This window comes from Myotis daubentonii, chromosome 2, assembly GCF_963259705.1.
Source record: "Myotis daubentonii chromosome 2, mMyoDau2.1, whole genome shotgun sequence".
Taxonomy (NCBI): domain Eukaryota; kingdom Metazoa; phylum Chordata; class Mammalia; order Chiroptera; family Vespertilionidae; genus Myotis; species Myotis daubentonii.
In genome coordinates, this window is record NC_081841.1 from 63,646,049 (window position 1) to 63,664,553 (window position 18,505).

Below are 18,505 nucleotides of genomic sequence, written 5' to 3' on the forward strand. Positions count from 1 at the left end.
GTGCCATGGCAGCAGAGAGAAGGGGAATGATTAATGCTGCCTGTGGTGGTCATGGGACACTTTCTATTTTGATATATCATGGAAAGTCTTTTCCTGAACTACAATTAGAGAACTTGGTTTTGAAGTTTCCTCATCTAGCACACAGCATTGTATTCTCCAGTAGCAGTGTCTTGTCCTCATTACCCCCATTTTGGGCATTTTTTTATACATTATATCATAAGGAGATTAAAGTTTAATGATTCCAAATCTGAAGGTTCTAGAGAAGAATGCTTTCCTTAGACCAAATATTTTCTTTTCTGTAGTTGTTTTTTTCTATAATGAAAAGAGTGTAGGCTTTGGAGTCAGACATAGGTTTGAATACCATGGTTTTGAAGCCCAGCTTTGAAAACTGTTTACCTCTTCCTTGCAGCAGATTGTCCATGGCTTGTTCTTTCTGCTTCCTCAGCTTTCTATTTAAGTGCAGTCTTCTTAGTATGGCTATTGCTTTCACTGACCATATTTATTTGTTTATTTACATATATATTTTAATATATGTTTTTATTGATCTCAGAGAGGAAGGGAGAGGGAGAAAGAGATGGAAATACCAATGATGAGAGAGAATCATTGCTTGACTGCCTCCTGCATGCCCCACACTGGGGATTGAGCCCACAACCTGGGCATGTGCCCTGACTGGGAATTGAACTATGACTTCCAGGTTCATAGATCGATGTCCAACCACTGAGCCATGACAGCTGGGCCTGACCATCTTAATTAATACTAGCGGCCCAGTGCACGAATTCGTGCACCTGTGGGGTTCCTTGGCCTGGCTTGCGGGATCGGGCCAAAACTGGCTCTCCCAACACCCCCTAAGGGGTCCCGATTGCAAGAGGGCACAAGCCAGGCCAAGGGACCACACCAGGGCACAATCAGGGCCAATGAGGGATGCGGGAGATTGGCCAGCTGGGGAGGGACCCCGGGAGGGTTCCAGGACATGTCTAGCTTGTTTCACTGAGTCCCGATCAGCTGGACTCCAGCAGCAAGCTAACCTACCGGTCAGAGCATCTGCCCCCTGGTAGTCCATGCACGTCATAGCGAGCAGTTGAGTGGCCTTAGCATATCATTAGCATATTACACTTTGATTGGTTGAATGGTCAACTGGACACTTAGCATATTAGGCTTTTATTATATAGGACTAGAGGCCCAGTGCACAAAAATTTGTGCACTCAGGGCGGGGGGGATCCCTCAGCCTTTCCTGTGCCCTCTCACAGTCTGGGATCCCTTGGGGGATGACCACCTGCTGGTTTAGGCCTGCTCCCTGGGTAATTGGGCCTAAGCTGGCAGTCAGACATCCCTCTGGCAGCCCGGGAGCCCTCGGGGGATGTCCACTTGCCAGCGGGGAGCAGGCCTAAGCTTCAGTCGGACATCCTTAGCACTGCTGAGAAGGTGGGAGACGCTCCTACCACCACCGCTGTACTGGCAGCCATCAGCCTGGCTTGTGGCTGAGCAGAGCTCCCCCTGTGGGAGTGCACTGACCACCAGGGGGCAGCTCCTGCATTGAACGTCTGCCCCCTGGTGGTCAGTGTGTGTCATAGTGACCAGTCATTCCCAGTCCTACTGTTAGGGTCAGCTTGCATATTACCCTTTTACTATATAGGATAGAGGCCTGGTGCACGGGTGGGGGCCGGCTAGTTTGCCCTGAAGGGTGTCCCGGATCACGGTGGGGGTCCCGCTGGGGTGCCTGGCCAGCCTGGGTGAGAGGATGATGGGTGTTTTCAGCTAGTCACACCCCCTTCACGGTGGGGGTCCCCACTGGGGTGCCTGGCCAGTCTGGGTAAAGGGCTGAGGGCCGTTTTCATGCTGGCCAAGGCCCCCCCCCCCCCCCCCCCCCCGCGACGGAAGCTCCCAGCCTCTCATTTTTTTCTTCATTTTTTTATTCTGGGATTTATTTACCTTCTATAATTGAAACTTTGTTGCCTTCAGTGGAGCTCAGAGCTGGCTCCTGCTCGCTCCTGCTCACTCCAGCTTTGTGGCCACGGCTGGCTGAAAGCAGGTATCTGGGGTTTATTTATCTTCTATAATTGAAACTTTGTTGCTTTGAGTGGAGCACAGAGCCGACTGGGAAGCTTGGCTTCCTCCATCACAGGAGCAACCAAGCCTCCTGCTCGCTTCAGCTCCGTGGCTGCCAGCCGCCATCTTGGTTGGGTTAATTTGCATATAGTTGCTCTGATTGGCTGGTGGGCGTGGCTTAAGGCACAGTGAAGGTATGGTCAATTTGCATGTTTGTCTTTTATTAGTGTAGATTGCTTATCTCTCTCACATGTCAAGCATTTGTGTTTGTTCATTGTCTCTTCTAACCTCTCTAGAACATAAACTCCTTAAGGGCAGGGATTTTTTTATTTTAGTCACTGCCTTATTTCTGTTGCCTAGCACAAAAGTACTCCATAAGTATTTCTTAAATGTTTATCTTTCTTTCTGAGTTATAAAAGAACTTTGTTCACCACAGACTTTTATTAACTGTCACAGAGTGATTGAAATGAAGCCTTTCTGAGGAAAACAGTCTATTTGGTCAACATTGAATATATATTTTGTGAATACATTTACAGGTGGAGATATTTCATTTCCATCCTTTTATCTGGAAATTCATAATGATTGATAAATTTGATCTTAGCCTGAGAGAATGAAAAAATGTTTACAGTTGACAGAAAGGATCAGTAAAACTAGTAACATTTTTTAGAATTGATGTGAGAGGAAAAGAGAGAAAGAGGTTTGGAGAAGGAGTCAATGTGTCTTATAAGTAAGTAGGAAAGTAGCACAAGATTAGAATTTAGTTCCTTGAAGCAAAATACGATGGGAAATCATTGGACAATTTTGAGGAGTCTAGTAGTATAATTAAACATATTTAGGAATGTGACTTTTACAATCATTAGGATAGTTTAAATGAAAGAGAACTAAAAATATTAAGGACATTTACAAAGAAAAGTTTGATATATTTGAGGTTTGAAATAATCTGAAAATTGAAGGAAAAATGGACAAAAGGAGGAATTTGAGAAAAAGCAGTAATGTTGGGGGTATAGGGTATTTAAGAGGACAGTAACATCTGCAGTCACTTCAAGTTTGTGCCTTTAAGGGGGTGGAAGAGTAAAGTTTAAAATAGCAATTTGGCATTATTGTTGCTTTAGGGTAAGTAATAAGAACTATAATTTATTCTCAGGTCCACCCCTAGAAAAGAAGCTAATAAATGAAGTGGCAGTGTGTTGCTGTGCTGTGTGGAATGCTTTTGGAATATGGTTCCTCGTCTACTGTTGACTAATAGGCAGAGGAGGAAGGAGTATTTCATTAGGGTTAACAATACATGTTCTTCCCATTAAAAAGTGTAGGTAATTTGGATGAGATAGAAGATGTTGATGTGGTTTTAGAAATGCTAAAGTGAGTTGGCAGAAGAAAAAGTTAGATGTATAAAGATGCTTCTTTTAGAAATTTGAGGCCTTTTGGTTTGTCAGAAGTGCTGGAGATAAGAAACGCCCTAACCTTTGTTAGGTTAATAAAAGTCTGTGGTGAACAGAAGTGCTTTTTAGATGGAATTTCTTTTTAAAACTTGACCAAGGCTACATTTTACTTCTATTAATTCTATAGATCTGTCAATTTAGTAGATGATAGTTGTCAAGTGAAATAGGGGAAAATTATTTTTAATAGAAGATATGTAGGATGGGAAGTATATTGTTGGCTTTTTAGATATGTTAAACTCTCGGGTATTTTAGCCCATTAGACAAGAGGCAGAAATCTAGGAAAATATAAAGGACAGAGTAACGGTTTTCAACAGAATTATTGTTCTGCTCTTTGGCTTTCCCTTTATCTTATCCCCTCTCTCCCTTCCTTATTTCCCAGAACATAGCCTTCTCCAACTTCCTGCAGAATTTAATACTTTCCCTTCAGTGTTAACATGCAGTGTAGAATAAAGAAGAGTGGATTTAACCTAGGTAGCACAACCAGCACTTTTCATGCACTAACTGTGTATGTTCAGTACTATGTTTGGCTCTGGGCATACAAACATGAATGACACACAGCCCCTGTTGTGAGAAACTCACAGTAAAGCAGTCTATTGGGAGAACATCTACAATCTACAGCAGTTTTATATATATACTGCTGGGGTCCAACCCCAGCAGGTCCAGGGGTTCCCAAAGGCGTAGACGGAGTGGGCGAAGAAGGAATGACACGGAGACAGCGTTCAGTTGATCAGCAGCCTAGCCAGGATCTCCAGCCAAGTTCTGGTCTGGATCTCCAGAGAGGTTCTGCTTCAGATCTCCAGCCAGGTTCAGTCACCAGGTTCTAGTCAGGTTCTCTTGCCATGTTCTATAGTCAGGTTCAGTCCAGGATCTATTGCCATGTTCTCTCCAGCGAAGTTCTTCTGTCTCCAGGCTCTGTGTAGGTTCTGTCTTCTGAATTCTGTCTGTTGTTGTCTTGTTGCATCTGTATTTATACCAGTTGATTCAATCCTATCAATCTCTGTTACAAAGGTTAGGGCGTTTCTTATCTCCATTCCAGGGAGTAAAGATTATGTAGCTTAAGCATGATTGTTCGTAGTTAAAGTGATTAATTACCCACCTGGCACTTAGTTGAGGGGTTTTATTCCCTCCCTAACTTCAGGGGAAAATCCCTACCTGGGGATTCAACCTTTCTCGGAGAGGTGACCTTGGTTAAAACACAGCGCCAAGAAGGTGAGCAAACATATTAAGAACCATATGCCATATATGCCAGGTCCCTTGAAACAGCAAGGATGGACCGGCTCCCGGCAATATACTAGGGGGCCGGTGCACGAAATTCGTGCACAGGGTGTGTGTGTGTGTGGGGGGGGGAGTGTCCCTCAGCCCAGCCTGCCCCCTCTCACATACTGGGAGCCCTCAGGCGTTGACCCCCATCACCCTCCAATCGCAGGATCGGCACCTTGCCTAGGCCTGACGCCTCTGACAGAGGTGTCAGGCCTGGGCAGGCGACCCTCATTTCCCCCCATCACTGGTTCTGCCCCCAGCCCAGGCCTGATGCCTCTGGCCCAGGCGTCAGGCCTGGGCAGGGGACCCCCAGGCCCCTCCGATTGCTGGCTCTGCCCCTTGCCCAGGCCTGATGCCTCGGCCAGAGGCGTAGACCCCCATCATCCTCCGATCGCCTGATCGGCCCCTTGCCCAGGCCTGACGCCTCCGCCAGAGGTGTCAGGCTTGGACAGGGGACCCCCATCTACCCCCGATCACTGGCTCTGGCCCCCGCCCAGGCCTGAGGCCTCTGGCCCAGGAATCATGCCTGGGCAGGGGACCCCCATCTTCCTCTGATCACTTGCTCCACCCCCCGCCCAAGCCTGACGCCTCTGACCCAGGCTTCAGGCCTGGGCAAGGAGACCATCATATCCCCCCAATCCCCGGCTCCGCCCCCCACCCAGGCCTGATGCCTCGGCCAGAGGAGTTGACCCTCATCACCCTCCAATCACCAATCACCGGATCGGCCCCTTGACCAGGCCTGAGGCCTCCGGCAGAGGTGTCAGGCCTGGGCAGGGGACCCCCAGCTCCCCGAGGTTGCAGGCTCCGCCCCTGCCCAGGCCTAACGCCTCTGGCCTAGGCGTCCAGCCCGGGCAGCGGGGACCCGCAGCTGCAGCGGCCCGGCGATCGTGGGCTTTGCTTTAGGCCCAGGCAAGGGACCCCCTAGCTCCCGGGACTGCCAGCTTCGGCCGTGCCCAGCTCTCATCGCTGGCTCCACCCCCACTTCCTGCTATCACTGGCCAGGGCGGAAAAGGCACCTGATTCTCCGATCATGGCTGGGGGGCAGGGCAAAGGCGGCCCCAGGGCCGCCTTTGCCCTGCCCCCCAGCTCTTAGCTTCCCCCTGGGTTTCCGATCACTGTCAGTGGCAGGGGGCTTCTTCTTGCTTTCCCTTTCGCCTCCCTGCATTGTGCCTACATATGCAAATTAACCACCATCTTGTTGGCAGTTAACTGCCAATCTTAGTTGGCAGTTAACCGCGAATCTTAGTTGGCAGTTAATTTGCATATAGCCCTGATTAGCCAATGAAAAGGGTAGCGTCGTACGCCAGTTACCATTTTTCTCTTTTATTAGTGTAGATGGCTATTATGCAAAGTATTCCTTTGGGAGTTCGATCACTTGCTCTAACGTGCTCTGAATACCAGGGGGCAGCACAGAATGAAGGAAGCCCCCGGCCAGCAGTTGGGAATCCTCAATCGGCCCTGATCGCCAGCCAGGCCTAGGGACCCTACCCATGCATGAATTTCGTGCACGGGGCCTCTAGTAGTTTCATAGTGATACTTGATGAGCTAGGTTTTTATTTAATAATTTTGATAAAAAAATACTTTTGTATATAGTAAAAAAATAATGCTATCGTTGCTTTTTTCCATAGACATTAAAACCAGTGTTTAAGAATTTTATGTTTTAATATTTTAGATTAATAAAGAGCAAATAAAAGACTTGTTTTTTAGTATTGTTAGACCAATTTTAATCAAATTTCTAATTTTAACTAGATTGACAGGGCATCTTTTGGTTTATTTAACTAAATATAGCTTTATTTTAAATTGTTCAGATGTTACATGAATAAAAATGAATGTTATTAAAAAGAGTCTTTTTAGTTCAAGCATGTTCCAATTCTTTACATTTTATTTAATCTTTAAGCTATATTTCTCCTTCCTTCTATTACCCCTATTGGGTACTTTTGGACTTTCAAAAATTTTTCTTTCCCAGTATTAAAACTTTGTTACTCTATAGAAAAATATTGTTTAAAAAATCTAGTAGCAAAATCCCTGTAGATCAGCGGTTCTCAACCTGTGGGTCGCGACCCCTTTGGGGGTGGAACGACCCTTTCACAGAGGTCGCCTAAGACCATCGGAAAACACATATATAATTCAATATTGTTTTTGTGATTAATCACTATGCTTTAGTTATGTTCAATTTGTAACGATGAAATTGGCGTCACCACAACATGAGGAACTGTATTAAAGGGTTGCAGTATTAGGAAGGTTGAGAACCACTGCTATAGATGCTAGCCGGATACATTTTTTCCCTTTGTTAAAATTTTTTTTATTGTACTTTGTTAAACTGGTCTTACACATGAACTTTCTCAGAATCAGGCAGTTCCTGGTTCCTATGGGACTTCCTGTTTTCTCAAATGAAAATTAAAAAGCACCTCAGAAAGGAAACCTGGTGAGTGTGAAGTACTTTGTAGGCTCAGTCTTAGTTGTGACCTGGATTACAGAGATCCAGGTATGAAAGCTTTGACTATTTTTACATGTGATTTAAAAATATATGATAAGGAGGATTTTCTAAATAATAATCATGAGAGATGCTACATAATTCAGCCATAAACTTGTTGGTATCTTTACTGGAGGATGGGTGAGTATAGGGAGGTTGGATAGAAAGTGGTTAATTCTTTCCTTATAATATTTATCAAAAATGCAAAATTGTTTAGTACTGAGATAATTCTTAAGTACTTTGATCTGTATATTTACTTCTTGCCATTTTCCAAAATATTAGCAAGGATTAGGAAGTTTTTTTTTTAATTATTAGAAGTCAGAATTCTAAATTATTCATTTTTAAAGCATGTTATAAACTGCACAAGTAGTAAGTGCTTTTAGAAGTGTTTTGAAGAGAAACCAAGTTAAAGAGAAAACAAATGATTCAGTCATTAACAGTAACAATAGGTAACATATATTAAGTGTTTGAGACTATGCCAAGCATTTTTTAAGATTTACCTCATTTAATCCTCACAATAACAATATAAGGTAGGTGCCATTGTTACATCCTTCCTTTATAGAAAAGGAAACTACAACTTAGAGTGGCAAAGTAGATGTTAGTTCAAGGTCACGTTGCTAGTAAGTGATGGAGCTGGGACTTGAACCCAGCAGCTCTGACATCAGAGCACCTGCTATTACTATGGAGAACACCACAAATTCAGAGTGAGAATGGTTAAGTATAATAAGTCTGAAAAAATGCTTTTCCCAACTGTTATTATCATCAGTGTGTTTTACATTTTATTTGCATGTTTATATTCAGTTTTAGCAAAAAACATGCTGACATTTCAGAGGACTTATTTAGGGGGATTCTTACTTTCATTTTTAAATGATGCTAATAGTTCTTCTCTTTTTTTTCCTTGATAGTAAAAAACCCCTTTGATGAAACATTTGGAACAATACAAGTAAGTAAAAGATGATAATACTGATATTTTGTCTCATGTTTTATATGATAAAAGTATTACCAACTAAAAATAATAATTTTTAAAAGGTTTTTGCTCTGGCTGGTGTGCTCAGTGGTTAAAGTGTTGGCCCATGCACCAAAGAGTCTTAGGTTCAATTCCTGGTCAAGGGCACATACCTGGGTTGCAGGTCGATCCCTGGCCTCTGTCGGGGCCCATGCAGGAGGCAACCAATCAATGTGCCTCTCTCACATTGATGTTTCTCTCTCTCTCTCCCTCTCTCCCTCTCTCCCTCCCTCCCTCCCTCTGTTCTCTTTCTAAAATCAATTTTAAAAAGATAAAAAGTATGCATGTTTTCATAAGTTGTTGGATATCCTAACCTAGTAGTTTTTGTCCTCTTTGACCTCATCCTGTCTCTCTCTGGACTTTTTGCTCATTGGCATGCCTGTTCCACCATCAGGAAGGCATAAACATCCCTTAGGCTGGCTATTTATGATTTCTTTTTTAAAGGATCTATAATGTTAATTTTAACCAATTTTATTCACATGAAAATATTTTTTGCTTACCATCATATAGACACTTCAGAAATTGATATTTGAGTTATAATACAAAATTCTTAATTTTTTTAATTGTAGGACTTGACAGTAATATAGAACTGTGTAGAATACATTATTTGTTGTGATGAGGGATGTGTAATAGTGTATAATTAGTTCCACAGAATATTACCCTAGATTGTTAGGGTGAGACTTTGTAATGATTATTTTTTTGTAATATTCTGTTGAGATAATTTGTTTTAAAAGAGTTGACAGTTACACTTTTAAGTACAGCACTGCTACTGATACCATAATTTAAATTTGTACAATGTACTCAATGAACATGGGAAATACAAGACTTCATTTTCTTCTGTATAATTTTTCCCATGAGGGAAACTGAAGTTCAGAACCTCTAAATCAGGGGTGGGGAAACTTTTTCTGCCAATGGCCATTTGGATATTTATAACATCATTTGCAGGCCATACAGAATTATTAACTTAAAAATTAGCTATATTTGGTCAAACTTTTAATTAATTCACGCTAATGCCTTAGGAGGGCCAGACCAAATGCTTTTGTGGGTCTTATACATGGGTTGGATGTTCCCCACCCCGGCTCTAAATAATAATAGTAAAAATAAAGATGATGACAGCCACTTATTCTGTGCCAGGCACCATGCTGTGTTTAAAATTCATTATCATTTAATCAGATACATGATACAAACAATTGAAAATATTTTTGAGGAGAAAATTGGCTGAGGATAGAAGAGTGAAATATTTAAAGGGGACAATATATGAGAAAATTTGGTATAGTTTCTCTACAGTTTGATTTTTTTCTCCCAAGAATAAGAACTTTGCTTTAGAGTATATGTATTACTAAAATCTGGACCTTACCAAACAGACAGAAGGTAGCTATGTCAAATTGTGAAACTATCTTTGTTTAATGAAAGATTACTTGAAAGCTTACTTTAAATATGGACTTATTGGTAGAGCATTAACTTGTTTTTGGGGTGATTAGGGAAGCCACTAGTTAGGCACCTTCAAGCTGAATATTGGAAGTGTCAATCTAAAAAGCAGTCTGAATTGAAGAAGAATGTAATGCAACTATAAGCCAATATAAGTTTCTATAAAGAAAATAACTTTAGTATTTGATTTACATACTTTTTAGATTTACTTCCAGTTTAGCGTACTGGTGCTAAAGATAATTGAACCAAACAAAGCCTTTCTCTTTCTCAAAATTGATTTGTTCACATTAATAACATAGTCGATTTGGATGGCACTTGAGAATCTTGTTATATTATATAGATGTTCTTTTTGAATAAGTCATCACTAGAAAAATAATTCATGAAAAAATAGTGGAGCTTTTTGAGTGCTTAAATTCTTTGTATGAGAATGTAATAGTATGTATGTTATCCAGTATGAGATTCATTTACATTTGATTTCGCTATTTCTTCTACTTATCTAGTCCAGTGTTAATATCTGTGAATCAAAAGATGAAGTATATTCCTAGTCCTCTGGTGTTCATTAAAGATGTAATCACAGACAGCAAGTGTCAAATTTTTGAATTTAGTTTTATTTTCAGTAGGAAAGTGGGGATGGGTTTGATGAGGATCTACTCATCATAAACATAAAGCAAAAAGGAAATCAGTCACTTCCAGATAACGGAGGAGACAAATGATAAAACTCTCAGCTACTTTATTTATTTGTTTATTTTTTTACTTTCAGCTACTTTAATCTTTGAGCCTAATCAGATTTACCTTGATTTTATGTGTCAAGTCCACAGCCTACGTTATTGAATTCCTTTTCATTCTATTATAATGAATATATTTATTTTTTAAAAATATATTTTTATTGCCGAACTGGTTTGGCTCAGTCTGTGGACTGAAGGGTCCCAGGTTCGATTCCAGTCAAGGGCACATCCCCAGTAGTGGGCGTGCAGAAGGCAGCTGATCGATCTCTTCATCGATGTTTCTAGCTCTCTGTCCCGCTCCCTTCTTCTCTGTGAAAAATCAATAAAAATATTTTTAAAATATACATATATATTTTTATTGATTTCAGAGAGGAAGGGAGAGGGAGAGATAGAAACATCAGTGATGAGAGAATCACCGATTGGTTGCCTCCTGCACGCCCTCCACTGGGGATCGAACCCGCAACCAAGGCATGTGCCCTTGACAGTAATCGAACCTGGGACCCTTCAGTCCGCAGGCCAACGCTCTATCCACTGAGCCAAACCGGCTAGGGCTGAACATATTAAAAACAATTTTGTGATGTAATATATCACAAATGCATAGCTTTCAGAATCCTGGATTTTAGCCCCTGCAGTTATTTTTTTTTTAAAATATATTTATTGATTTCAGAGAGTAAGGGAGAGGGAGAGAGAGAGAAACACCAATGATGAGAGAGAATCATTGATCAGCTGCCTCCTGCACACCCCCTACTGGGGATCGAGCCCGCAACCCAGGCATGTGCCCTTGGCTGGAATTGAACCTGAGGCTCTTTAGTCCGCAAGCTGACACTCTATCCACTGAGCCAAGCCGGCTAGGACTCCTGCAGTTATTTTTGATGTCTGACTTTTGCAATTTGGATTTTTAAGCTTATGCAAAGATAAGGACTGTCTTGATTCAGAATCTGGTTGAGATAGAGTTGAGGTGGAAGGAAATCAAAAGGATTGGAAGGCAAGTAGTCAGCTGAAGGAATATCACTTGTCTCTTACCAACAATCTCACATAAAACCAGGGACTCCGGTGGTAGGATTTGGAGCCTTTGGCAAGTTTTCTTTTTTCTTTAGTGTCACTGCATTGACAAAAGCATGCCACTTACAGTGTCCAAACTTTTCTTCTGTCTCTGAATATATAGCATGAAAATAAATGGATGAAGCCGCATGTTATTGGACATATAATTTTCCAGATTTTAGTATCTTGTCTGAATTTGCTTTTGGTTGTATTCATACAGTAATCCTGTTTTGTTAGACACTTTAGGAGGGAAAAGGGAATAATAATACAGCCCCCCTCGTGAATCATGAATTTATTCCAAATAGTGTAATAAGCTATTATTACCCGCTCTCCTAACCTATTATTCTCCATTGCTTATATTGGTCTCTCTTAATTGTGATTGCTCTTAAATTGGGGGGTCTCATTGCTTTAGACTAATTGGTAGGGTGCATAGACATTCCAATAGTCTCCTCTAATTTTCTTTCATGTGGTCAGAGTAAAGGTCCTGATGCACGTGTCTGTTTTACTTTCCTCCCCCTAAGCTTTCAAAATGAAGTCAAACTCTTTGTCTTGGTATTTAGGGTTCTCTAGCAGTTTATTCCAAACTACTTTTCTAGTAGGTTGCTGAGTCAAAGTAGGCTACTGGTTATGTAAGAAATATAACAATGCCTTTATGCCTTTATGCCTTTGCTCATGGCTGTTCTTCTGCTTGGAATGCTGGTAAATTCTATTCTTCTTGTGAAACTCAACTCAAATATTCTGTCTTCCATAAATAGATCTTCCCTTCCCTCTCTCTTTTCTATGTTTACATTATATTTTGTATGCAACTGTGATATGTTTTTTACCCTTGGGAACAAGAATCATCTTGTTCACTGGATCTCTTGCTTTGTGGAGAACAATCTTTCTTTCTTTTTTAAAATATATTTTTTATTGATTTTTTACAGAGAGGAAGGGAGAGGGATAGAGAGTTAGAAACATCAATGAGAGAGAAATATCGATCAGCTGCCTCCTGCACACCCCGTACTGGGTATATACCCGCAACCAAGGTACATGCCCTTGACCAGAATCGAACCTGGGGCCCTTGAGTCCGCAGGCCGACACTCTATCCGCTGAGCCAAACCGGTTAGGGCGCAGAGAACAATCTTAACTCATAGTAAATACTCGTTAAATGTTTCTTTTACTTTAATGGTTCATAAACTTATTCAGGGCCATTTTGGGAGCTTAGGAGATGTTGAGGTTCAATCAAGGCATCAGTACTCATTCCCTTATTATGTGGTTGAATCAGATTAAACAAAACATGAAGGGCAGCCTAGAAGAAAATAGTGTCATAAGGACAATATACATAAGCATGCTATTGTATGGGGGTGGGGGGGTATTGAGGAGCATTGTTTTGGTGGTTGGCGAAGTTTGTTGTGTATGAGACCTTTCTTAGCACTAACCTTAGTGCCAATTTCCCGATCATCCTCAAGAAAGTAAAATATATAAAGTGATTATTTAGATTTTAGGCTTAAGTTTCTTTAAAATATGGTAGCCATTGTTTAAATATAAATTAGTCCTTTAGATTATATAGTATCTATGATTTTAAATTTTCTTATGCTTTTCTTTTTGGCTAAGACTACTATTTGGAGTATGTGTTTTTCTTGGAGTTACATAGATATTTTAAAATAATTTCTTTTAATTTTAGGAAAATGAAAAAAATCTTATGATGAACACTTTATACAAGCTTCATGATCGATTGGCACAGCTTGCAGGTAATTATTTTAACAATCGAAGTCTATAAAAATGTTTTGAAAATTAATTTGCATATGTAGCATGCTGTAGCAATAGAAATAGTTTTTCTCAAGTCTAGTGTTATATTTGTGAAATATTTTCTCTTTTGAGGTTATTATTACCTATATGGAGTGGGTTTTTATTTTTGTAGATAATATTTAATCAAGGTGTTTTTTTCTGCCTGCCACATGTATTAGTGCAAAATGTATGTATATAATATTCTAAAGTCAATTTTTTTCTGCATTAATATTAACAAAATTCTGAAAGCTTAACGTATAAATTAAATTGGAAAAGCAATGAATTAACTAAAATCCTAGATTAAATATAAAAATGCAGATTTTTTTTTAGTGGTTATATAGATGTCATAAAGTAAATATATTGTAGAATTTTTTCTTCCTGATTCATTGCATTTTCTTTATATTCTGCTCTTAGTCTTTGAAAGCTTTCAGGTATTAACATATTTGCATATAGGTTATTAATAACAATAATATAGGTGAATTGGTATTAAGTTTAGTACCTATAAAATGTGGTAGCAGCTTCAAAGTTTGTTACCTTTTAACTTTTCTTATTATACATTTAAACCAAAAGAAGAGACTTTCTTCTTATAGAAGAGATTTTCTTTTTATAAACAGTTACAAGAAAATAAAAATGCAATTGTTCACACTCTTGATGTAGCAGATCCTTTTTGTGGAAACCACATCATTGGTAGAAGCCTAGTAGGTAATTGGGGAACTTTTCTTACTGCATGGAGGCATTTAGAATTCTGGCAGTTCCCCATCCTATTATCAATCTTTATTTTTTTAATTTGGGTCCTTAATTCTGATCAGTTTTTTAGGCTCACAATTCTGTGTATATCACTAAAAGCCTTATTTGCGTTGACTTTTGAACTGTCATATTTATACACTGCAAGTTAATGACATTTATTCAGTATGTGTAGCAACTAGAAATAGTTTAAGTGCATACTTTAGCCAGGAATTCCTGATGTTGCTACCGCAAGCGTCTACAGCTGTCTCTATAGCATTGTTTTATGAAGTGTGCTACGTCAGCATAACCTGAAGTGCTTTTAAAAATATAGATTCCTTCCTTTAGAGCAGGGATTGGAAAAGTTTTTTCTGTGAAAGGGCCAAATAGTGTAGAACATTTTTAGGCTTTGTGGGCTAGACTGTCTCTGTCGCAACTACTCAATTCTGCCATTATAGCATGAAAGCAGTAGCCATAGATAATACATAAATGAGTTTGGCTGTGTTCCAATGAAACTTCATTTATACTAGTAAAATCCCGTGGTAGGCCAGATTTGGTCTATGGGCTGTAGTTTGCTGACCCCTACTGTAGATCTAAGGCATCTGAATCTCTGAGGATACATTATAAAGTTTGAAACTTACTTGTTCATCTAATAGGTATTTCTTCCCTTTTTACAACTATAACCACTAACAACTGGTTACTCGAACAAAACTATGAATAGGAACATGGTTTCTTTTATGATAGGAAAATTTGCCAAGACTTTTATTTTACTTTAACTATTGAACTTTTAGGTTAAAGTTTTTTTAATTACTTGAAAGAAACAGGACAGGAAAAACTTAAATTTGAAGTTCATTATGAGGATAATTGATCTCTAATAACTATAGATAGCCTAACAGAAAAGGCTTTGGATTCTTTTATAGTGACAAAAAAGGAAAATGTGCTTTTCTGTAGAAACCAGATTATAGCCAGAATCTTCTAATTTCCCTGTTGATGTGTTACAATAATTTTTAAGGCATGTGCACTACTTGCTAAAGATAGGCTTAGTTATATTCTGAAAATGTATGTTTTAATTAAAACTTATTTGAACACTTGAACTATTTATTAGTTTTAGTGATAGATGTGTATGTTAGAACAGTGAATTTTCCCACTTGAAAAATAATGAATCTGTGGAGGGCCTTCTGTGTGCCAAGATCTTTGGATAGGCATAGTGTGACATGGTTCCTAACCCAGCTAACAATGTAGTTGTGAATAGAAGAGGAAGATAAGTTCTTATCTAGACTGTAATGCATGTTAAAGGCTGTGGTTTATGTAAAGGTAATTGTTTCTTTACATTACTTGGATTTTTCCTAGGAAATAAATATAAATAATGTTCATCTTTCTTTAGTGAATATAATAACTATAATTGCAATTTGTAAAATATTTTGATTAATATTTGTTTTCTTCCATTGAACATCATACTGATCCAAAATTAATAATATGCTAATCTTTCCAGGAGATCATGAATGTGGCAGTTCTAGTCAGAGAACACTTTCTGTACAAGAGGCAGCTGCATATTTAAAAGTAAGCAGTGAAATTATAATTTTAATAACTATATTCTTAAAGTTTATATAAATAATAACAACTTATATCAAAAGCACCATTCATTTGCCCTGGCCAGGTGGCTCAGTTGGTTGGAGCATAGTCCCGTACACCAAAAGGATGCAGGTTTGATTCCCTGTCAAGGCACACCTAGATTGTGGGTTTGATTCCTGGTCGGGGTGCATACGGGAGGCAATCAATCAATGTTTCTCTCTGTCCCTTCCTTTTTCTCTAAAAATAATAAAAAGCAAAACATCTTCGGGTGAGGACTAACAAATAAAAATTAAAAAGTACCATGCATTTTATTAATTGCACTGTTAAAAGCTTGGGCCTGCTGTTTGATATAATGGAGCAGATAGAAAAAGCAGAAATACTCAACATTTTTGTTTTAGTTTGCTTCTCTGAGACATTGCACATTAATTTGGAAAGGAAACAGTTGTGAGAAAGAAATTGAGGTAGGTATATAGCATGTAAGAGAAGCAAGTATGTATCTAACTGTTGTCATTTATTTTAAATTTGTCGCAGATTAATGTCATCTCAGGGTTCTAAGAGAATTTGCAGATGAATTTTAGAAACCACTGTAAATAATATTTAGGAAATCCTATATTAAAGGAAAGGTTAAGATGGATAGGTGCCATTCTGATTTCCAAAAAGACAGTGGATTTTGAAAGCCATACTGGAGAGCTTCAGTTCTGTAAATAAAATTCCATAAAGATGTGAGTACTTACAAATGGAAATGCTGATCTCCAGAAGCTGGCATGGTTCATTACCAGCAAGTCATGTCATATACTAGTATACTTCATTTTTGCCTTTGCTTATTGTGGTAAAAAACACATGAGATCTAGCCTATTAACACATTTTTAAGTGTACAGTACAGTATTGTTAACTACATGCCCATCATTGTATTAGAACTTTTTTGTCGTGTCTGACTGAATCTCTATTCTCATTGCACAGCAGTTACTCATTTCCCCTCTTCCCAGTCCTGGGCCACCACCATTTCACTTTGTGCTTCTGTGAGTTTGACTATAGCAGTGGTTCTCAACCTTCCTAATGCCGCTCCTAATGCCGCTTCCTAATACAGTTCCTCATGTTGTGGTGACCCCCAACCATAAAATTATTTTCGTTGCTACTTCATAACTGTAATTTTGCTACAGTTATGAATCGTAATGTAAATATCTGATATGCAGGATGTATTTTCATTGTTACAGATTGAATATAATTAAAGCATAGTGATTAATCACAAAAACAATATGTAATTATGTGTGTTTTCCGATGGTCTTAGGCGACCCCTGTGAAAGGGTCATTCGACCCCCCAAAGGGGTTGCGACCCACAGGTTGAGAACCCCTGGAGTATAGTAACACCTCATTTAAATGGGATTATGTAGTATTTATCCTTTTGTGACTGGCTAACTTCACTTAGCATTAATGCCTTCACAGTTCATTATCCGTGTTGTAACATGACAAGACTTTTGTTTTTAAGGCTGAATACTATTGATCTGTATGGATATTTAGTTTGCGTCTACTTCTTGGCTATTATGAATAATACTAGAGTAAACATGGGGGTGCAGATATCTCTTATATCCTCTTTTCAGTTCTTTTGGATACATATTTAGGAGTGGGATTGCATGATAGTTTTATTTTTAATTTTTAACATATGTATTTTTTAAATTGATTTCAGAGAGGAAGAGAGAGAGAGAAACATCAATGATGAGAGAGAATCATCAATTGGCTGCCTCCGGCATGCCCCTTATGGGGATTGAGCCCACAACCCAGGCATGTGCTCTGACGGAATTGAACCATGACCTCCTGGTTCATAGTTTGACGCTCAACCCCTAAGCTAAACTAGCTGGGCTATTTTTAATTTTTTAATGAACCTCAATACTGATTTCCATAGCAGCTACACCATTTTATGTTCCCACTAGTAGTTTACAGGTGTTCCCCTTTCTTCACATCCTTGAAAACACGTGGTTTTTTTTTTAAATAATGGTCATGCTAACAGTTGTAAAGTGATACCTCATTGTGATTTTTACTTGCATTTTCCTGATGATTAGTGATGTTGAGTATCTATTGGACATTTTTATGTCTTTAGAGAAATGTTTACTCAAATCCATGCCCATTTTAAAATTAGGTTATTTGATTTTGTTGTTGTTATTGAGTTGTAGGAGTTCCTTATTTATTTTTGGATATTAACCCTTATCAGATATATGGTTTGCACATATTTTCTCCCATTCTGTAGGTTGCCTTTTCACTCTGTTGAATGTTTCCTTTACTGTGCAGAAGCTCTTTAGTTCAATATAGTCCCACATGTATGTTTTTGCTTTTGTTGCCTGTGCTTTTGGTGTCATGTCCAGAAAGGCATCGCCAAGACATGAAGCTTTACCCTGTATTTTCTTTTAGGAATTAAAAAAAATATCCTCACCTGAAGATATTTTCTCATACAGAGTGGAAGGGAGGGAAAAGGGTGGTGGGGGGGAGGAGGAGTCAGAGAGAGAGAAACATCGACATGAGAGAGAGACCCATCCATTGGTTACCTCCTGCACATGCCCCAGGGTTTGAACCCACAACCAAGGTACAAGCCCTTGACCAGGAATCAAACCTGTCATCCTTAGATCTGAGGGCCAACACTCTAACCACTGAGAAAACTGGACAGGGCTCTTTTAGGACTTTTATAGTTTCATTAGTGTCCTGGTGCACAGATTCATGCACATTGAAAGGAAATTAATTAGAAGAAATATTTTAATATCACTATTGGCATCTTGCTAATGAAAAGAAAATAAGATTCTACTGAGTCTCCTATCTACCTACTCCAGGACCTCTGTGAGGATCAAATGAGATGAGTCACGGGAAAATGCTTCACAACATTTGGTTAAATTGTAAAATGTTTTTGCACCTGGCTGTAAAGGAATTCGGTTCCCGAGCTGAAGAAACTCCAAGGAGGCTAGTTGGCTAGGGAGAGGAAGCCAGGCGTTGCTACGTGATGTCAGTACCTGGCGCCCACAGTGACAGTTTCCGGGCTGGG

At 39.4% G+C, this 18,505-nt stretch overlaps 1 protein-coding gene across 2 annotated transcripts in view; it reads left to right on the forward strand.

The window, feature by feature from the left end:
- The window catches only part of LEMD3 (LEM domain containing 3), an 83,702-nt gene that overhangs the window by 30,327 nt on the left and 34,870 nt on the right, over positions 1-18,505 (forward strand). For both annotated transcript variants that reach the window (XM_059683509.1, XM_059683510.1), the window contains exons 2-4: positions 8,124-8,161; positions 13,082-13,148; positions 15,401-15,468. In XM_059683509.1, coding sequence (XP_059539492.1) covers positions 8,124-8,161; positions 13,082-13,148; positions 15,401-15,468 — 173 coding nt within the window. The remainder of the gene's footprint in view (positions 1-8,123; positions 8,162-13,081; positions 13,149-15,400; positions 15,469-18,505) is intronic.